This window comes from Mugil cephalus, chromosome 20, assembly GCF_022458985.1.
Source record: "Mugil cephalus isolate CIBA_MC_2020 chromosome 20, CIBA_Mcephalus_1.1, whole genome shotgun sequence".
Classification (NCBI taxonomy): domain Eukaryota; kingdom Metazoa; phylum Chordata; class Actinopteri; order Mugiliformes; family Mugilidae; genus Mugil; species Mugil cephalus.
This window is the reverse complement of record NC_061789.1, coordinates 12,047,082-12,066,011: the sequence shown is the minus strand read 5'-3', so window position 1 is coordinate 12,066,011 and position 18,930 is coordinate 12,047,082. Positions and strand designations below refer to the sequence as shown.

Genomic DNA, 18,930 nt, shown 5'->3' with positions numbered 1-18,930 from the left:
TTAAGGCCTAAATCTAGTTTCAAATCAGAAAATTAAAACTGTTTCAAAGCCACAACACAAGATTCTCTTGAGAAAGAGACAGAAAGTAGACATAAAAAGTGAATGAATAAATAGGATTGTTCACAGGAACTGCTTTCACTTTCTGTTTCACTACTTCTCTTGTTTCTCCAACAAGTCTTACTCTGATGTAATTAAATAATATGCTTAATATTCAGACATGGTCACTATGAACACAGCTGACATTTTAAAACCTGCTCAGACTTCATCAGGAACAAAAGTGTAAATGTGAACTCTGTCCATATAATTACTGTAGTTGTAACTATTGACAGAAAATATAAGTACGTAAGTACATTAAGTTATGAAGAGATGAGATGTGTCTTTGTGTGAAACTGGCAAGTTGTTATTAGAGCACGGTTGTGTTGTTACAAATCAGCTCGTTTACAGGAAATCTGTTGTGTTGCTGTCCAAAGTGTCTGCGGGGATTTCTGTTACTATTTTTAGATAATAACTCGGTCTACACATTCAACCTCAGTGAATCATCTTTCATGATGCAGGGACTCATATTTCAGTGACCTCTGGTGGCAGTGACAGTCATAAATGAGTTTCTCTTTGTGTTTACTTATTAGCTCTGCATGTTGTTTGTTCCATGAGTTGACATTTTTGTTTCAGTTATTCATGAGATCGCAGTGTAATTGCAGTGATTAAATGAACATGTTTTAAGTGCATCTTTAGGATAAACTGGTGGAAAGGTGAAGGAATTACCTTTTGCCTTTTTTATACACAATCCTCTCAGAGACTAGTCAGTTGAAATATGCGGTATGTGCATTTGAGAAGTGCTGCCGTGAAGCAACAACATGTAAGGAATTCATATTCATGAAGGACACCGATCTGCGAAACTGCCAGACCACTGGAACTCGGTGAAGAAGGCCAGAGGACAGATGATCCCAAACATAAATGTCAGTCCTCTTCGACCGGATGACCGTGCATGGAAACATGGTTTCAAAATAAATCATGTGACTTCTAATGATGGAGCTGCATCAGTGAGCCAGTCAGTCAGTCCTCTCTGGCAGAGCAGGACACAAGTTTGGCTGCAGATTATAAAACTTTATTTGTCTAGAGTTATCAAGAAAAGGTAAGGTTACAATTATTTAAAATGAGATGAACTGCATATGCTTATGAATTTTACTTTTGTTGCAGTTGATTTCTGTCTCTGTAGTCTGTAATAATAATAAGAAGAAGAATTTAATTCAGTTTCAATCTCAATTTAAAAAAATCCAACAAAATAAAACTCTTCAGACAGAGATCGCTCTAGTAACAGTGGCAATATTACATGATCCTTCCTGCATGCACAAGACTCTGTGTTACAGCCCAGACAGATTGATACTCACGGTTTAGAATCAGCTGTTTATGTAGCATGGGTTTAATAAAGATATGTTAATGGTTTCTCTCTCTGAGCATGCTGCTGTATATTTAAAAGACTTTATTTTTGGATTTTTATAACTGCTTTAACTTTCTGTTTCGCTGTTTCTCTTGTTTCTCCCACACCATTACTCTGTTGTAATAAAATCATATGCTTAATAAGCTGTGAAATATTTAGACATGTTTACAGTCTAGTCAGACGTTTGTGGCTGCTTCAGGGTCATTTGCTTTTCTCACATCTGTCAAGAATAATGCAACTGTTACTATTGACAGAGCATAAGTAAACACATTTTGATTCTATTTGCAGAAGAGACACTTTCTTGTTGAAGACTGAAATAAAAACATTGATTAATGCGGCTTTGAAGATTTTGGCTCATGTCAGAGAGTTAATGCCGAGCAGGTAGAAACAAAGTGAACATAATCTCTGAGTACGTGAAGGCAACTCTGTGTTACAGGTCCCGAAGCTGAGACTGTGTAAGTAGCTAATAATAAGATTGAACCCTGCCTCTAGTTCTCTAACACATAACATAAAAGATAAGGATAGAGGCAGAGACAAGACACTGGTTGCTGTTCAGTTCTCTGAATGCAATCTTTATTAAACATTTCCACCCAGTGACTTATTATTTATTTGCATTACTATGCTGTATGGCGAAAGGCCATTTGACAAATGAACTTGGCATGTACCCTGGCTAATTACTGGGTTACTGTACTGGGTTACCCATTGGCGCTCTGACTGGCGACACACGCTTCTTTTGTTTGATTAATGGACATTTACTGGTTACATACATTTCAATTTCTTTCTTCACATAGGACCAGCAAAATTGGACTCTGGCTAGGTTAACAACCCTCTAAGTTCCCACATACCCCATCTCATCATGAACGTGTTTCAGGGCATTGGTGCTGTACTTTTCAGGTAAGACCAGTTGCTTTCTTTGGACCGTCTTTCTCCACAGCAAGGCATTCTCCAGCTGAAACCTTTCTAACTTGAGGATAAGTTTCTTTACTGGATCACTGGCATCCCTTCTGATTTGACTTGTTCGGTTGATGTCCTTTTCTTTCAGTCTGATGACTTTGTTGATGGTTGTGTCTTCCCTCTGTGCTTTGGTGAGGTTTTCATGACTGATGGTTGACTGGTGACCAGGTGTGTGCAGCTCTATTCCTTGGGACTGTTCCAAAATTGCCACATAGGCTACATCCTTTTCCTTTGCTACTTGACTACCATTGCACGTCACTTGGATCATCTCCTTTGGTAACTTTTCTGTGCAGGCAGCTGCATATTCAGTCATGCTAAGTGGCAGTTGAGAGAGAGTGCTGGCATCAATGTTGACCTTCCTTGGCCTGTACCGGATCTCAAATCGGAAGTCCGATAATTCTGCAAGCCATCTGTAACTCACAGCATTCACCTTTGCGGTGCTCATTACGTAGGTCAGGGGGTTGTTTTCTGTAGAGACAGTGAAATGGGGTGTGTAGAAAAGATGGTCCCGAAATTTCTCAGACAGACACAAGCTACCAAGTGCAAACACTTGTTTTTCTCTGCAGCAGACAATGTTCTTGACCCATAGGCAACAACCCTCAACTTCCCATCCTGACGCTGGTATTGAACTGCACCGAGGCCTTTCGCTGATGCATCAGTGTGGCACTTCAAATACGCCCACAGGTGGGCTGGACAAGATGTTTATCAGATGGTCAAGCCAGAATGTGTTGGACTCTTCATAGAGCACTACTGGCTGTTCCTCGACACGTAGATGGGCAATGTCAACTGGTGGATGCCACAATGCTGCTGCAGCAACAGAGGGTGTGCCAACTTAATTCACTTGAACACTGTTCACTGTCCATTTCAACAATTTTGTTGATCAGTTGAATGCTGCCCAGGGCTGTGCGGCGGGCCAATACTATGTCCTGCTTGGTGGACTTGGTCACTGGTATTTCAACATAAGGTCTCTTTGTGTATTGCACTTTAACCAGACAGTCACTCATATGTAACTTGACTTAAGATGATCTCTTGGAAGACATTAAAGCCTAGAAGTGGGCGCATCAGGTTGACTCGGCTCACGAGAAATGGAACTTTGATGGAATAGCTTGGATACTCAGTACCAGGCAAGTTGACAATTACCTCCATCCATCACAGAGGATTGCTTCTCCATTGGCTGCCATCATATTGAGATCACAATCACCCATTAGCTCATTCAACGGATGGATCTCTTGATGAGCTAGGTACCGCTGTCTCCAAGCTCGATCTATCAATTTGACTTAGGCACCTGTACCAAACATAGTAGTATCAGCATAGCCATTCATATTACATTTTAGTAGGCACTTTTCCCATAAAGTGTCTGTTCAATTACTGGGAGCCAACTCTTCCTGGTTTATTTTAGGCTCAGACTCTGTCCAACAACTTTGCAAAGCAAATACTAAAACAACCAATCTACCAACATCTGCCAAGAAACATTTGCAAACAGATGTCTCAATACTAATACTTTTTTCCCCTCCAAATTGGTGGCAATGCTCCTTTGATGCTACAATAATTTAATTTGTCCTCTGACTTTCTATTGTCAGTCTCCAATTGATAACATTTTTCTGCTCTCTAGTCAGAAGATCAGGTGGACACAGAGTCTTCTGCCATGGCCACCGCAGACGAGCTGCTGGACCAGATTTGGTCCTGGATCAAGAAGAGGGAGGACTGTGCAGACCAGCTGAAGAAACTGGCCAGGGAGCTGGAGTCTCTCAGTGAGAAATGCACTGCAGGCAAATGTGTTGGAAACACAGTGGCGGTGGTTGGTGCTGCATGCCTGATTGGAGCTGGTGTGGCCACTTTGTTCACTGGTGGGGCAGCTGCTCCACTATTAGGTTTTGCTGGATCTCTATACTCAGGGGTAGGAGCCACCATCTCTTTGTCAACTGCAGCCATTGAATATTTCTTATCCAGTGACACCATGAAAGAGAAGGAAAAAATTGACAAGAAGAGCAAGCAAATTGCAGAAAAAATCCAGCAACTGTTCAAGAAACTGAAGGATGAGATTAAAAAGAAGAATCCAGACCTTGAAGAAGTGGATCAACACATAGTGACAGAAATTTTGAAAGCCATGGCGAGAAGATCTGGTCTAACGATCAACTTCAACTACTGCAATGATAAGCTGCAATTTTTCCACAACGGACAGATAACCAAACCTTTGGACAAGTTCGTCCATTGCATGATGGCTAAAGGATTTAACATGATGTCTGGTATGTCACTGATTTTTGCAATGGACTTCTGTGGAAATGGAGGTAAACTTTATTTTGACGAAGGAGTTAAACAGTTCATCAAAGTAATACCTAAAGAAATACTCCTTAAAGGATGTGCCCAGGTAATATTTAAATACTTATGTTAACAGTTGGTTAGTTAGTGACTATTAATTTACTGATTTTATGATTAATGCATGTACATGTATCCTTCTATCAATCATCAGGTCGCAGGAGGTGCTGTTGGAATGATGTTTGCTCTACCTGACGCAGTTGACAACTGGAAAAAAATGATTGAGAAGAACCATGTGACTGAAGCCAGTCAATCAATGAGAGATGAAGCCGACAAAATCCTAAAGATGACCCAGGTGTTGAGGGAACAGCTCAACAACGCAGAGTATGTTTTCTGTTAAACAGAAAGGACAAAATCACCTTCTACACATTTTAGCTTTAAATCACCAACTAATAGTTCATTAATTTTATGTAAGCACTTGTCCTTTAGAGGATCCACACAGAGAGGGTCCAGTCGGATGATAGATTCAAACAAGAACGTTCTTGCTGTGAGGCATCAGTGCTAACCACCACACCACTGCACCTCCCTACAAACTAATCAGTCAGAGCCAAACCTATCATGTTGAAGCAATAACCCATATAAACTGCTCAACCCTGCACAAATAATCAATTCGAGAAACTATTGTTAGCACCATGCTAACCAACCATCAGACAGACCTATAATAAGTGATTACATTCCAACTGTTCTTTTGCTTGTTTTATTTACAGGAAGGCATTACAAGATATGGCTGTAAGACAACGGGAATACGAGGAAGAGCTCTCCAGAAAGAGTCACACTCAACACAATCATACAAACCACAATATGAGTACAAACCTAACTCAGAGGGAGATTAGGGTGATTAGCAAATGCCTTCGTTTGATGGTGAGATCTCACCAGTCGGCTAACAGACCTTCTAAGAAGAAGGTGGCCGTTGATTCTCAAGAATGTCAAAAACGTGTACATAGACAAACAGGCCATCACACAGAAAAGAGCAACAGTAATAGAAACAGACATCGTAGTGCACAGTCTGGAGGTGGAGATGGAGGTGATCAAAATGGAGGAGGTGATCGGGGAGATAAGGAGTACGGGCGTTCAGATGAAGAGAGTGACGATGATACTGATAGTGATAGTGAGGAAGAATCAGAGTACGATGAAAGCTCTGATGAGGCCACAACAGTGGAAATAGCTTTGCTCAATGTTCGGTCACTCAACAACAAAAGACAGCGTATATGTAATCTCATAAGAGAAAACAACCTGGACATCTTTCTCCCAACAGAGACATGGTTGACAAGGGACAACGCAAATGAAATACTCTCTGAAATCTCACCATCAAACTTTGATTCTCACTATCAGGTTAGGGGCAGTAGAGGGGGAGGGGTTGCCATCCTGTACTCACACGAGTTCCAGGGTGTTCAGATCTATTTTGACTTCATAACAACATTTGAATATGTGGCTGCAGTTGTACAACACAGTGAGTGGGACCAACCTGTCCTGTTCATCAATGTGTATTATCCAACGAGAAACAGACATTTCAAAACCTTCCTTAAGGAGTTTCAAAGACTCATGAATGAAACTCAGTGGTACAGCAGCATTATTGTGACTGGGGATTTCAATATCTGGGTTGATGATGAAAACCAGAGGTCCACCCAGAAGTTTAAAGCTGTGTTGTGGGATGCTGGCCTCCATCAGCATGTATCTTGCCCAACGCACCGGCGTGGTCACACTCTGGATCTGATCATCACCAGAAATATGGAAGTCTCTAACTTCATCATCCGCAACGATGAAATATCAGATCATTACACTCTATATTTCACTGGAAGGCCGGCGTTAAAACGTATGAAAAGGAAAACTAAAGCAAAGAAGTATCGAGATGAGCAAGATAAACAACTCAGAAAGAAGGAAGAATAGAAAACGATTCAGGCCCAAAAACATATTCAGAAAAACATGTTTGGAAAAAGTCAGTCTACGCAGGTACCAGTAAGTTCACTGATCTAACTGTGGGAGATTTTACTCAAGCTTAATGAAAGCTAGGTGATGACAATGTGAAACAAGTAAATCTACTATAGAATGATGTAAATCATAGGAGATCCTCCTTAGAGCAACTTTCCAATGAGTAGACTGCCTTCTGCTTCCTGGACAGAAGATCTCAGTCATAAACAAATACTGCATTCACATCACAAAAATCTGCTTTTACATTGTACTTGTACATGATACACAAACTCTTGTATGTAAAAACATATGTGGAAATAGATCTGAGTGTGCTTCAGAAAGTTTGATCATGCACGTAATAATGAAACATATGGATAGTAGTGTGATTTATTGTTTTTAACTTATGATACAAATGACTTCTGTGTTGTTAATTAGATCCTGAGTTTATTATTATGTTAACATCTTCTTGTCTTCTTGGTAACATGGTGTTATGGATGTGTGTAATGTCAAGTACCAGCTAATGGCCCAGGAGGGTTATTAATCCTAATCTGCTTTAATATTGTACTATATATACCTTCTGCCAACACAAACTCTTACATGTAAAATTACATGTGGAAATAGATGTGAGTCTGCTTCAGAAAGTTTGATAAACTGTACACAATGACATATGTATAATTGTGCAAAAATGCATGTGTGAGACTATTAAATGTATACAGATGTTGCCTTTTAATTCAAGTTTATGGACACAGCATTTTGGAGTGTTCTCTCTAGATGTCTGCGTAATCAAGTGAAATATGTACTGTTTCATTTTAAATGGTAATAAATAGTAATAAACAGTAAGGATTACACAATGAAAAGTGGGGTTTTTTTGTATTAGAGATTCGCCAATATATCGGCAGTTGGCCAACGTATTGGGCCGATATTTGTGTTTTTTACTGGTATCGGTATCGGCCAATATATGGGACCTGCGCAGCCCATACATTGTACTCCCCCACTAGCAGAGTACGTGCAGCTGGAAGCTGGAAAATACGTGTACTTATAGGCCTGTCAAGCACCCCTAAAAATATGACTTGAAGAAACGTGTTAAAAAAAAAAAAAGATTACCCAACAAAGATTTATTTGCTTTATCATTCAGCACCAACACATTACAGTCATTAGCAACAGACCTAGCTAAAGATCGAGATCGACCAATGTGGATTTTTTAAGGCTGATACCAATTTTTTTGTACATCAGCATTGGCCGATGGCCGATGCATGCTGCTGATTTTTGAGACGATATTTGGAGCCGATAGAGCTTTTTGTACCTCCATTTAAATGATAAAACTGAGACAATACTAAAGAATGTCACATGTCTCAATTTAACCAAAAACGTAAACATTTATTGAACTCAAAGAATATTTGACCCTCTTATGCATACAAAATACAAATTAAAAAGGTCCCCACCAAAACAGAAAAACTAAAGATATGAAAGTCAGTAAACAGAGAAATCATTCTATCCTTTTCTCTCCTTTTGGTCTGACAAGTCAATTACTTTTGTCAATTACTTTTTCTTGCTTGACTCTCTCAATCACCTCCTTCTCAGTGTACATCACAGCTAGGTGCTGAAGTCTGCTATGGTCCTTCTCAGACAATTATGTTTAGCTTACAGGCAGTATTTGTCTTACACCTCAACTTTAACATCAACAACCAAAAGCTTAACAACAGCACAACAGCTCCAGTCTAAACTGTTGAGTTTAGTGGTTGATCGACCACCTGCAGTAGTAGTTTGTCAGCGAGAGTCACAATGACATCATCATCAACAACAAAGGCCGCGCCCATTACAGGCTTAGAGGTTATAGAGCATTATTTCAAATGCAAATGAATGGTTACTGTACACTGAGCTTCTTTTTTAAATGAACTCAAAAGCCACAACATCATAAAATATATTTGAAATAATATATATATATAAGTTGTTTCACTGTTGTCACTATATGAAAAATAACTACCATTCTGGTTTGTATTCATGAATGTACAGATAACATGAAGCTTAGACAAATATTTTAGCTTTCTTCATTTTCAAGACTTTTTAGAAGATGAATGATTTAAAAATAAAGCACAAGTGTGAAAAGTTGCAATTCCTAAAACGACCACTCTGGGAGGTGACGTCACCCTGCAACATACTTTCTCTCTCTCTTTTAAGCTAATAGTGCAGGTTGTCGATCGACCACTGTCCACAGTTTAGATTGGACCTGTTACGCTGTTTTTTAGCTTTTGGTTGGAATATGTGTTAAAGCCAAGGTGTAAGACTAATACTGCTAGTGCTCTACCTTTTTTTACCTGTTTATTCTTTATTGTGTATGCATAAGAGCGTTAAATATTCTTTGAGTTCAATACATTTTTATGTTTTTGGTTAAATTAAATTGAGATTTGTAACATTTCTTACCACTGTGTCATTTTTATCATGTAAATGGAGAGACAAAAAGCTTTATCGGCTCCAATCTCAATCACCAGAGGATCCATTACCATTTCTACACTCAAATAGTTGAACTACTACTACTTAGTGAGGGCTTTTACGTCATTCCCTACTAAAAACCCAAAACAGAAGTACAGATTATTGCTTATCTGAACAAAATGTTTCAAAATGTGCTTATCTTCTGCCCTCAGCTAAATGGAGTGCTTTAGCTAAACATGGATGAATTTAATAATCACATCATCGTGAGACTCACATGTACTATTTACTATTTGTAAAACTGTGAGAAAAGCATTCAGTGTAAAAAACTATTGCCATGTGTAAAATAATGACCTCAAGTCTTCCCATAAAACTTGTGTGAAGCGCTGACTGAAAGATAACATCTTCTGCCTCCATTGATCCCTCCACTAAAATATGGATTCATATTAATGTGTATTTAAAGAAATTTAATTTTGCGACCCCCCCTGCAGTTTTTCCATGGGCCCTCTCTTAAAGACCTATGCCTTATGGCAGGGGTGTCAAACTCATTTTAGTTCAGGGGCCACATACAGCCCAATTTGATGTGAGTGGGGCCGTACCAGTGACACAATAGCATATTACCTGGTAAATAACAACAACTCCTAATGTTTCCCTTTGCTTTCGTGCAAACAAGTATGGCTACATGTAACGAACAACATTACATTTCACAAGAAGTGCAAGGTACAAGTGCAATTTCTTATTTCATCAAAATATTTTCAGCTAATATCTTCAGTGTAGTGTTTGCAAATTCATCCCACGGGCCAGAATGGACCCCCGGGCCTTATATTTGACACCCCTGCCTTATGGCATTCTGTTGAAAAATAAGTTGAAAATGCTCTTTATAGTCACAACCTGTTAAATAGAAAAACACAGTTAAATCATGGTATTCAATTCTAAATTATAGCATTTGTGATCAATTTGACTTTGCATAAACAAGAGGAAGAACTGTCCTGGAATGATATATGGAAAAATGCGAGGTGTCGGCGTGTTCGTTAATTCCTGGAAAAAACAATATAACAACTTCTTGATGTCAGTTTAAACTATTTATTCAAATACGTATTGGAATATAGAAATACATGCGCATGGACCTTGTCTGATCAGTTAGCCTTGGCCAACGTCCCACAAAAGGATGAAATTCAATACTTTCACACTGATATAACAGTTTCAACAGAATTAATGTGATTGGTTGTCTACAGGTGGAGGGAGTCGTCCCATCATTGGCGGACAGGTTGGTGTCCCCTCATGTGAGGCCCTCAGAACAATATACTATACAACTACTTCTTCCGACCTTACCACTGTCACATCTATGTGTTAAAAATGTCAGTAGTGTTGATATCCTCACTTCTAAGTAATAATCTAGATGGAAATAATGAAAATAATCGCAACAGAGGCAATTTTTCCCCAGCGGAGGACAGTTAATCAAACCTTTCAACAATGAGTAAGCGGAGCAGAAACAAACCTGAAGCTGAAGAAACTTTAAACGTTAACGGAAAAGACAGTGAACCCGAGAGACAGACAGCTGTTGTGTGTTTATGTGTAGAGCAGACCTGGGCATTTTACGGCCCGCGGGCCACATACGGCCCTTTGGGCATTCCCGTCTGGCCCGCGGTATGTCAGTCATAAGCACAAATGAAGTATTTATGCTGTGCATGCAATACGACTGTGTTGCTTTTATTTTGAGCCATGATGTATTATTGACGTCATGGCACTGTTAGTTCGTCAATTCTTCAAAAGGTAAGCTTGAAACAGCTTTTTGCCATCTATTAACCCTCAAAACCCTGAACGGATCGCTGGCATCCGTCAAAGCGGCCGATTTTGAATTACCGTAAGTCACAGTGGTTTGCGCTATTGACAATATTCATTGTGACTGAACACTGGTTAGTTGTGCTTTTGCCTAGAAGACCTTCGTGACATCTCAAGGGTATAACTAACTTTGATTTTACCAACAAATTCCTCCAAACAAGTCTCTCTTACCGGGGCTCCGCGATCGTTGCTCTCCAACCTGCAGCCGACAGCAGCGGTGCGTCATCATTACCGTAATGGCAGCGTTTTTCTAGAATGCGCAACTTGAATATTGTCCATCGGGGAGTTACGGTAATTCAAATACAGCAAGCTTCTCTTTGTGGGCAGACGGACATTCAGGTCTTAAAGGGTTAAACATTTATTGAGATTTATTGAGATACAGAAAATGATTCATGTAGCTACATGGTCCCTCCTTGATCCACCGAAGTTTTTCACAGAGGACAAAGTTTCCAACATTCCAATGCGTTATATCCAAAACTACACATTGATTGTGTTTCATTTTCATCTTCAACCTACAGCAAAACTCATAAATTTAAATAAATATCTACAGAATATTCTTATGTTTCTGATTACCAGTAGCAGCTTATCAACGTATATAATTTACTGCTTTTTACAATGGGGGAAAATTAATATTGAGCAAAATTACGTTTAAGTTATCGTTTGGTTTGGCCCTCCAACACACTTCAGATTTTTCATGTGGCCCCCTGTAGAAATGAATTGCCCAGCCCTGGTGTAGAGGAAGGGCGCGGCACCTAGTATCCGATGTTTCAGCCGAGTGTCTGGCTCAACTCTGCTGAGATCTACTGTGCAGCAGAAGAGAAGTCTGCTACAAGAAATCATGAGACTGGTGGTGATGGTGGTTTGTGTTTAGTTCTCTACAGAAGTATAGGTTTGGCACCAACTATATTCAGTGAGTTAAAATGCTTTAAAACAAACCTGTGGCTTCTGTCAGAACTAAGGACCTTGTTTCAAAACCATTCACTCTAAATTGTGATATAAAACCAGGGTGCCCAATTTCTGGTCTCCTATTTAATTTGGCCATTGAGCCATTAGCTGAGACAATAAGATCTGAAAATAATATTAAAGGCTGTGATGACATCTTGTATTTAACAGATGTGTATAATGTGAACTGGGAGAAATGTGAATTGATGCCCTTAAATAAAACTTGAAGCACTGACTGAAAGATAACATCTTCTCCCTCCATTGATCGCTTTACTAAAATATGGATTCATATAAATGTGTATTTAAAGAAATTTAGTTTTGCGACCCCCCCTGCAGTACCTCCATGGGCCCCCTCTTAAAGACCTATGCCTTATAGCATTCTGTTGAAAAATAAGTTGAAAATGCTCTTTATAGTCACAACCTGTTCAATAGAAAAACACAGTTAAATCATGGTATTCAATTCTAAATTATAGCATTTGTGATCAATTTGACTTTGCATAAACAAGAGAAAGAAGTGTCCTGGAATGATATATGGAAAAATGCGAGGTGTCGGCGTGTTCGTTAATTCCTGGAAAAAACAATATAACAACTTCTTGCTGTCAGTTTAAACTATTTATTCATCTAATTCACACATCTAATGTGAATCACATCTGTGTTAAAAATGTCAGTAGTGTTAATATCCTCACTTCTAAGTAATAATCTAGATGGAAATAATGAAAATAATCACAACAGAGGCAATTTTTCCACAGCGGAGGACAGTTAATCAAACCTTTCAACATGAGTTTCTTCTCTAATATGATGGGTAAGGGATTTATCATGATGCCTGGTATCTCACTGATTTTTGCAATGGACTTCTGTGGAAAGGGAAGTAAATTTCATTTTGACAAAGGAGTTCAACAGCTCATCAAAGTAATACCTAAAGAAATACTCCTTAAAGGAAGTGCCCAGGTAATATATTAACTTATGTTAACAGTTTTGCAGTCTGATTGATCATTAGTGACTATTAATTTATGGATTGTATGATTACTACGTGTACATGGGTACTCTTATATTAATCATCAGGCCGCAGGAGGTGCTGTGGGAATGATGTTTGCTCTTCCTGTTGCAGCAAACGAACTATTTACAAAACAAGTTTTGTGACAGTGAATACAACACATGCAGTTGCAATTATCAAGTAAAATGTAATTGAGTTTCATACTCAACATAACTTTCATTAAATTTTGTTTTATCATTGTGTTTTTTTTAATCCACACCGTGTGTGTGTGTTTGTGTGTAGGGCAGGGGCGCGGTGCCTAGTATCCGGCATTTCTCTCTACTGACATCTACTGTGCAGCAGAAGAGAAGTCTGCTGCAAGAAATCATGTGACTTCCAGTAACAGAGCTGCAGGAAATCTCTTGATAATTTTCCTAGGACTCACAGATCAGTGAGCCAGTCGGTCAGTCCTCTCTGGCAGAGCAGGACACAAGTTTGACTGCAGATTATAAAACTTTATTTCAAGAAAAGGTAAGATTAAGATTATTTAAAATGACATGCATATGCTTATGAATTTTGCAGGGATTTGGTTTCTCTGTGGTTTATAATAATAATAAAAATAAGAATTTTTTTTAGTTTTAATCTCAATTTCAGAAAAATCTTTTAACAAAATAAAACTCCTCAGATAAAGATTGCTCCAGTAACAGTAGCAATATTACATGATCCTTCCTGCATGCGCAAGAATCTATGTTACAGCCCAGACAGATTGATACTCACTGTTTAGAATCAGCTGTTTATGTAGCATGGGTTTAATACAGATATGTTAATGGTTTCTCTCTGTTGTTGTGAAGTACACACCGTTCTGAGCACGCTGCTGTATATTTAAAATACCTTATTTATTTAGACATTTTGTCAGGATTTATCAGGAACTGCTTTAACTTTCTGTTTCACTGCTTCTTTTGTTTCTCCCACACCATTACTCTGTTGTAATAAAATAATATGCTTAATAAGCTGTGGAATATTTAGACATGTAGAAACATGGTGTTCAGACAGGCAGAAACTAAGCAAACAGGAAAAATATTATGTAATCCTTCCTGGTTATTCCACTCTGTCCGGCAACTTTGCAAAGCAAATACTAAAACAATATAATTGTGATCATCAGAATCTACCAACATCTGCCAACAGATGTCTCAATACTAAATACTTTTTTCCCCTCCAAATTAGTTGCAATGCTCCTTCGATGCTACAATAATTTAATTTGTCCTCTGACTTTCTATTTTCAGTCTCCTATTGATAACATTTTTCTGCTCTCTAGTCAGATCAGGTGGACACAGAGTCTTCTGCCATGGCCATTGCAGACGAGCTGCTGGAACTGATTTGGTCCTGGATCAAGAACAGGGAGGATTGTGCAGACCAGCTGAGGAAACTGGCCAAGGAGCTGGAGTCTCTCAGTGAGAAATGCACTGCAGGCAAATGTGTTGGAAACACAGTGGCGGTGGTTGGTGCTGCATGCCTGATTGGAGCTGGTGTGGCCACTTTGTTCACTGGTGGGGCAGCTGCTCCACTATTAGGTTTGGCTGGATCTGCATACACAGGGGTAGGAGCCACCATCTCTTTGTCAACTGCAGCCACTGAATATTTCTTATCCAGTGACCCCATGAAAAAGAAGGAAGAGATTGACAAGAAGAGCAAGGATATTGCAGAAAAAATCCAGCAACGGTTCAAAAAACTGAAAGGTAAGATTGAAAAGAAGAATCCAGACGTTGAAGAAGTGGATCAACACATCGTGACAGAAATTTTGAAAGCCATGGCGAGAAGATCTGGTCTGAATATCAACTTCAATGATGGCGGTAATGATGGCTTCAATGATAATCTGCAATTTTTCCACAGTGGAGGACCGAGAGCCAACATGAGTTTCTCCCCTAACATGATGGGTACAGGATTTATCATGATGTCTAGTATCTCACTGATTTTTGCAATGGACTTCTGTGGAAAGGGAGGTAAATTTCATTTTGACAAAGGAGTTCAACAGCTCATCAAAGTAATACCTAAAGGAGTACTCCTTAAAGGATGTGCCCAGGTAATATTTACATACTTATGTTAACAGTTGGTTAGTTAGTGACTATTAATTTATTGATTTTATGATTAATACATGTACATGTGTTTTGCTTGAGGCTGACAGTCTGAATATGATCAAAACTATTGTTCTATCAATCATCAGGTCGCAGGAGGTGCTGTTGGAATGATGTTTGCTCTTCCTGCAGCAGTTGACAACTGGAAAAAAATGATTGAGAAGAATCATGTGACTGAAGCCAGTCAATCAATGAGAGATGAAGCCGACAAAATCCTAGAGATGACCCAGGTGTTGAGGGAACAGCTCAACAACGCAGAGTATGTTTTCTATTAAACAGAAAGGACAAAATCACCTTCTACACATTTTAGCTTTAAATCACCAACTAATAGTTCATTCATTCAATACCTTTAGAAACTCCACACAGGGATAGACGATCGATTAAAACCAGAACGTTCTTGCTGTGAGGCATCAGTGCTAACCACCACACCACTGCACCTCTCTACCAACTAATCAATCAGAGTCAAACCTATCATGTTGAAGCAATGACCCATGTCCAGTCATATAAACTGCTCAACTCTGCACAAATAATCAATAAGAGAAACTATTGTTAGCACCAAGCTAACCAACCATCAGACAGGATGTCCCTATAACAAGTGATTATATTGCAGTTGTTGTAAAATGTTGGATCGATACTGGTGATATCTTAAGCCATTCCAACTGTTCTTTTACTTGTTTTATTTACAGGAAGGCGTTGCAAGACATGGCTGAAAGACAACGGGAATACGAGGAAGAGCTCTCCAGTTCAAACATAACTCAGGTGTTTTGCAATTGCAATTGTTTGATGGTGACAACTAGTGTTAAGAAGAAGGGTTCCGCTGATTCTCTAGAACGTCAAAAACATGAACATGGACAAAAAGACAGTCACACAGAAAAGAGCATCAGCAAGACACCCCAAAAACCACAGTGTGATGGTTCAAATGAAGAGAGTGATGATGAAAGCTCTGATGAGGAAACTGAAGTCAGAATAGCTTTGCTCAATGTTCGGTCACTCAACAACAACAACAACAACAAAAGACAGCGTATACGTAATCTCATAACAGACAACAACCTAGACATCTTTCTCCCAACAGAGACATGGTTGACAAGGGACAATGCAAATGAAATACTCCATGAAATCTCACCACCAAACTTTCGTTATTTTTATCAGGTTAGGGGCAGTAGAGGGGGAGGGGTTGCCATCCTGTACTCACACGAGTTCCAGGGTGTTCAGATCTATTTTGACTCCATAACAACCTTTGAATATGTGGCTGCAGTTGTACAACACAGTGAGTGGGACCAACCTGTCCTGTTCATCAATGTGTATCACCCATCAGGAAACAAAAATTTCCAAACCTTCCTTGAGGAGTTTCAAGGACTCGTGAATGAAACTCAGTGGTACAGCAGCATTATTGTGACTGGGGATTTCAATATCTGGGTTGATGATGAAAACCAGAGGTCCACCCAGAGGTTTAACGAAATCTTGTGGGATGCTTGCCTCCATCAGCATGTATCTTGCCCAACACATCGGCGTGGTCACACTCTGGATCTGATCATTACCAGAAATTTTGAAGTCTATAACTTTGACATCTGGGATGATGAAATATCAGATCATTACACTCTATATTTCACTGGAAGGCCGGCGTTAAAACGTATGAAAAGGAAAACTAAAGCAAAGACGTATCGAGACAAGCAAGATAAACAACTCAGGAAGAAGGAAGAATAGAAAACGATTCAGGCCCAAAAATATAATAGCGGACCTCTACAGAACCTAATTTTCAGTGACTGCTGCTCCACTGAAACATTAACACCGTGGACAATACACAGTTTAAACCATCAGGTGCCCAGTTTAGGACAAAAGACAAAATAAGAGGAATATAAGAGACAAGGATACTACTGTATTAATGAAAATGATATCATGCATGTAATAATGAAACATATGGATAGTAGTGGGATTTATTTATTTGTTTAACTTATGATATGAATGTTTTCCATGCTGTTGATTAGATCCTGAGTTTATCAAGCAATGTTAACATTACCTTCATATTATGTGTCTTCTTGGAGAATGCTGTTTGGGGGTGTCTAATGCCTAGTATCAGATAATGGCCCAGAGGGTTTATGAATCCTAATCTGCTTTAATATTGTACTTGTACCCTTTCCTTCCTTGTATACCTTCTGCCAACACAAACTCGTGCATGTAAATATATATGTGGAAATAGATGTGAGTCTGCTTCAGAAAGTTTAATAAACTGTACACAGCAAAAATGCATGTGTGAGACTATTAAATGTATACTTATATTGCCTTTTAATTCACGTTTAGGGACACAGTATTGTGGAGTATCCTCAGGTCAGGATGAGGAGCCATACACCTCCTCCAACTGAGTTATATTACTCTGTATTACAATTATATTTCTCTTCTCTCTAGATCCATGCTTAATCGTGTGAAATATGCACTGTTCAATTTTAAATAGTAATAAATAAACAGAAGTATAGATTATTACTCAGCTGAACAAATTATAGTTGTTCTCTCTACTTCATCCCAAGAGAAAACAATGAGTCAATGAACAATGAGCCCTTAGCCAAAGGTTTTCAGGTCAAATGTAATTTAAGAAATTTTACTCTGTGCGAAGAGTTTAATAACAAAACACTGAGCAGATTCCAGGTGCAACCAAGCTCTCATGGCCTTAATAAAAGTTATAATAAAACAATAAAAGTATTTCATGGCACCCATGTGACCAGATATAACTCAGTGGTTTCTCTTTCACTTGTACTTTGGACAGCCTTTGTAAAAAACAAACAGTGCTAATGTCAAACTGGCTGCCACTGGCCTTGGGGAAAGGGTTATGACGCATTCATAATTTTTTGACATTTTAAACATGTTAGATACAGTTTATTTGAATAAAAACAATGAGCCCTTATCCAAAAGTTTTCAGTCCAAATGTAATTTAGTTTTACTTTATGTGTGAAGAGTTTAATAACAAAACACTGAGCAGATTCCAGGTGCAAACAAGCTCTCATGGCCTTAATGTGTGGTTTATACTACTATGTCAGACCCTACATAGACCCCAACACCATAGCCTCCTGTGCACCTCCTCAGAAATGTAATTGTGCTGTGGCAACACAAACTAGACAAAGAGCTGTAATCTCCATCTAAGCACTTTTTCGAACTGATTGTTTGGATCAATTAAGATTCAACACTGTGTAAAGAGGTTAATCAAGGAGGTTTGGACTGTCTTCAGCAAAATTTCAGCAAAAGTTTCAGTCACCATTGTTGAATGTGAAGCAGAAACAAAAATGAACCCGACTGGCAAAAAAAAAACAAAAAAACATAGCACCACCTAGGGGCTGGGTAGCGTTTTCACAGAGTGAGTCAGACTGTCGAGCGCCATCGAGTGTATAAATGGCTCACACCGGCGCTGGCTACATGAGCAGGTTACTTAACTGTGAGAACAGATGGTGACAATCCAAATATTTATCTGGATACTGTAAAAAAAAAAAAAAAAAAAAAAAACAACAATGTATCCATGGTTATTTTATGGCACCCATTTTATGAACAAATAGCACCCTTTCACGTCATTGAATGATGGTCCTCTGAATTCTCATTTCAATCCCAGGTGCAAAGAGCTTCACAGTGAGATAAGCCGTGAATAAAATTTATCTGTGAGTATTTTATGGCACCTATTTGAACAGTTAGCACGCAGGGCTTTCTAGTACTCTCTCAGAATTCAGGACTCAAAACTTTATTGTCCATTACTCTTACATGAAATGGATGTATTGAACAAAGTTTGTTGGAGATGGAGCTGCCAGGCAGGAGAAAAAGACCTCGGAGAAGATTCATGGATGTAGTGAAGGAGGTGGTGGTTGGAGTAACAGTAGAGAAAGTTACAGAGAGACAATAGGTTGGGGAATAAATAAATAACAGTGTTAGTGTTCTGCTTGTGAGAGCTATGTTAGCTAACAACATTCCTATGTGTGATCAGGATTGTGTGAGTTAAAATCCTAAGTATGTCTGTAGATCTA

The 18,930-nt window shown here is 38.9% G+C and overlaps 1 protein-coding gene across 1 annotated transcript; it reads left to right on the top strand.

Annotated features, from left to right (window-relative positions):
* The first annotated feature begins 1,077 nt into the window (after nucleotides 1–1,077).
* LOC124998379 lies at nucleotides 1,078–7,467 on the top strand. Its single transcript, XM_047572734.1, has 5 exons — nucleotides 1,078–1,132; nucleotides 2,230–2,332; nucleotides 4,005–4,760; nucleotides 4,863–5,032; nucleotides 5,416–7,467. The coding sequence occupies exons 3-5, from the start codon at nucleotides 4,038–4,040 to the stop codon at nucleotides 6,593–6,595; spliced, it is 2,073 nt and encodes a 690-aa protein (XP_047428690.1). The 5' UTR covers nucleotides 1,078–1,132; nucleotides 2,230–2,332; nucleotides 4,005–4,037; the 3' UTR covers nucleotides 6,596–7,467.
* The last annotated feature ends 11,463 nt before the right edge of the window (nucleotides 7,468–18,930 follow it).

Excerpts from the sequence above, each read along its gene's own strand:
- LOC124998379 (XM_047572734.1), top strand. The coding sequence starts at position 4,038 with ATGGCCACCGCAGACGAGCTGCTGGACCAGATTTGGTCCTGGATCAAG. Across the intron at positions 4,761-4,862 it reads TCCTTAAAGGATGTGCCCAG|GTCGCAGGAGGTGCTGTTGG; the intron begins GTAATATTTAAA and ends ATCAATCATCAG. Across the intron at positions 5,033-5,415 it reads GAACAGCTCAACAACGCAGA|GAAGGCATTACAAGATATGG; the intron begins GTATGTTTTCTG and ends TTTTATTTACAG.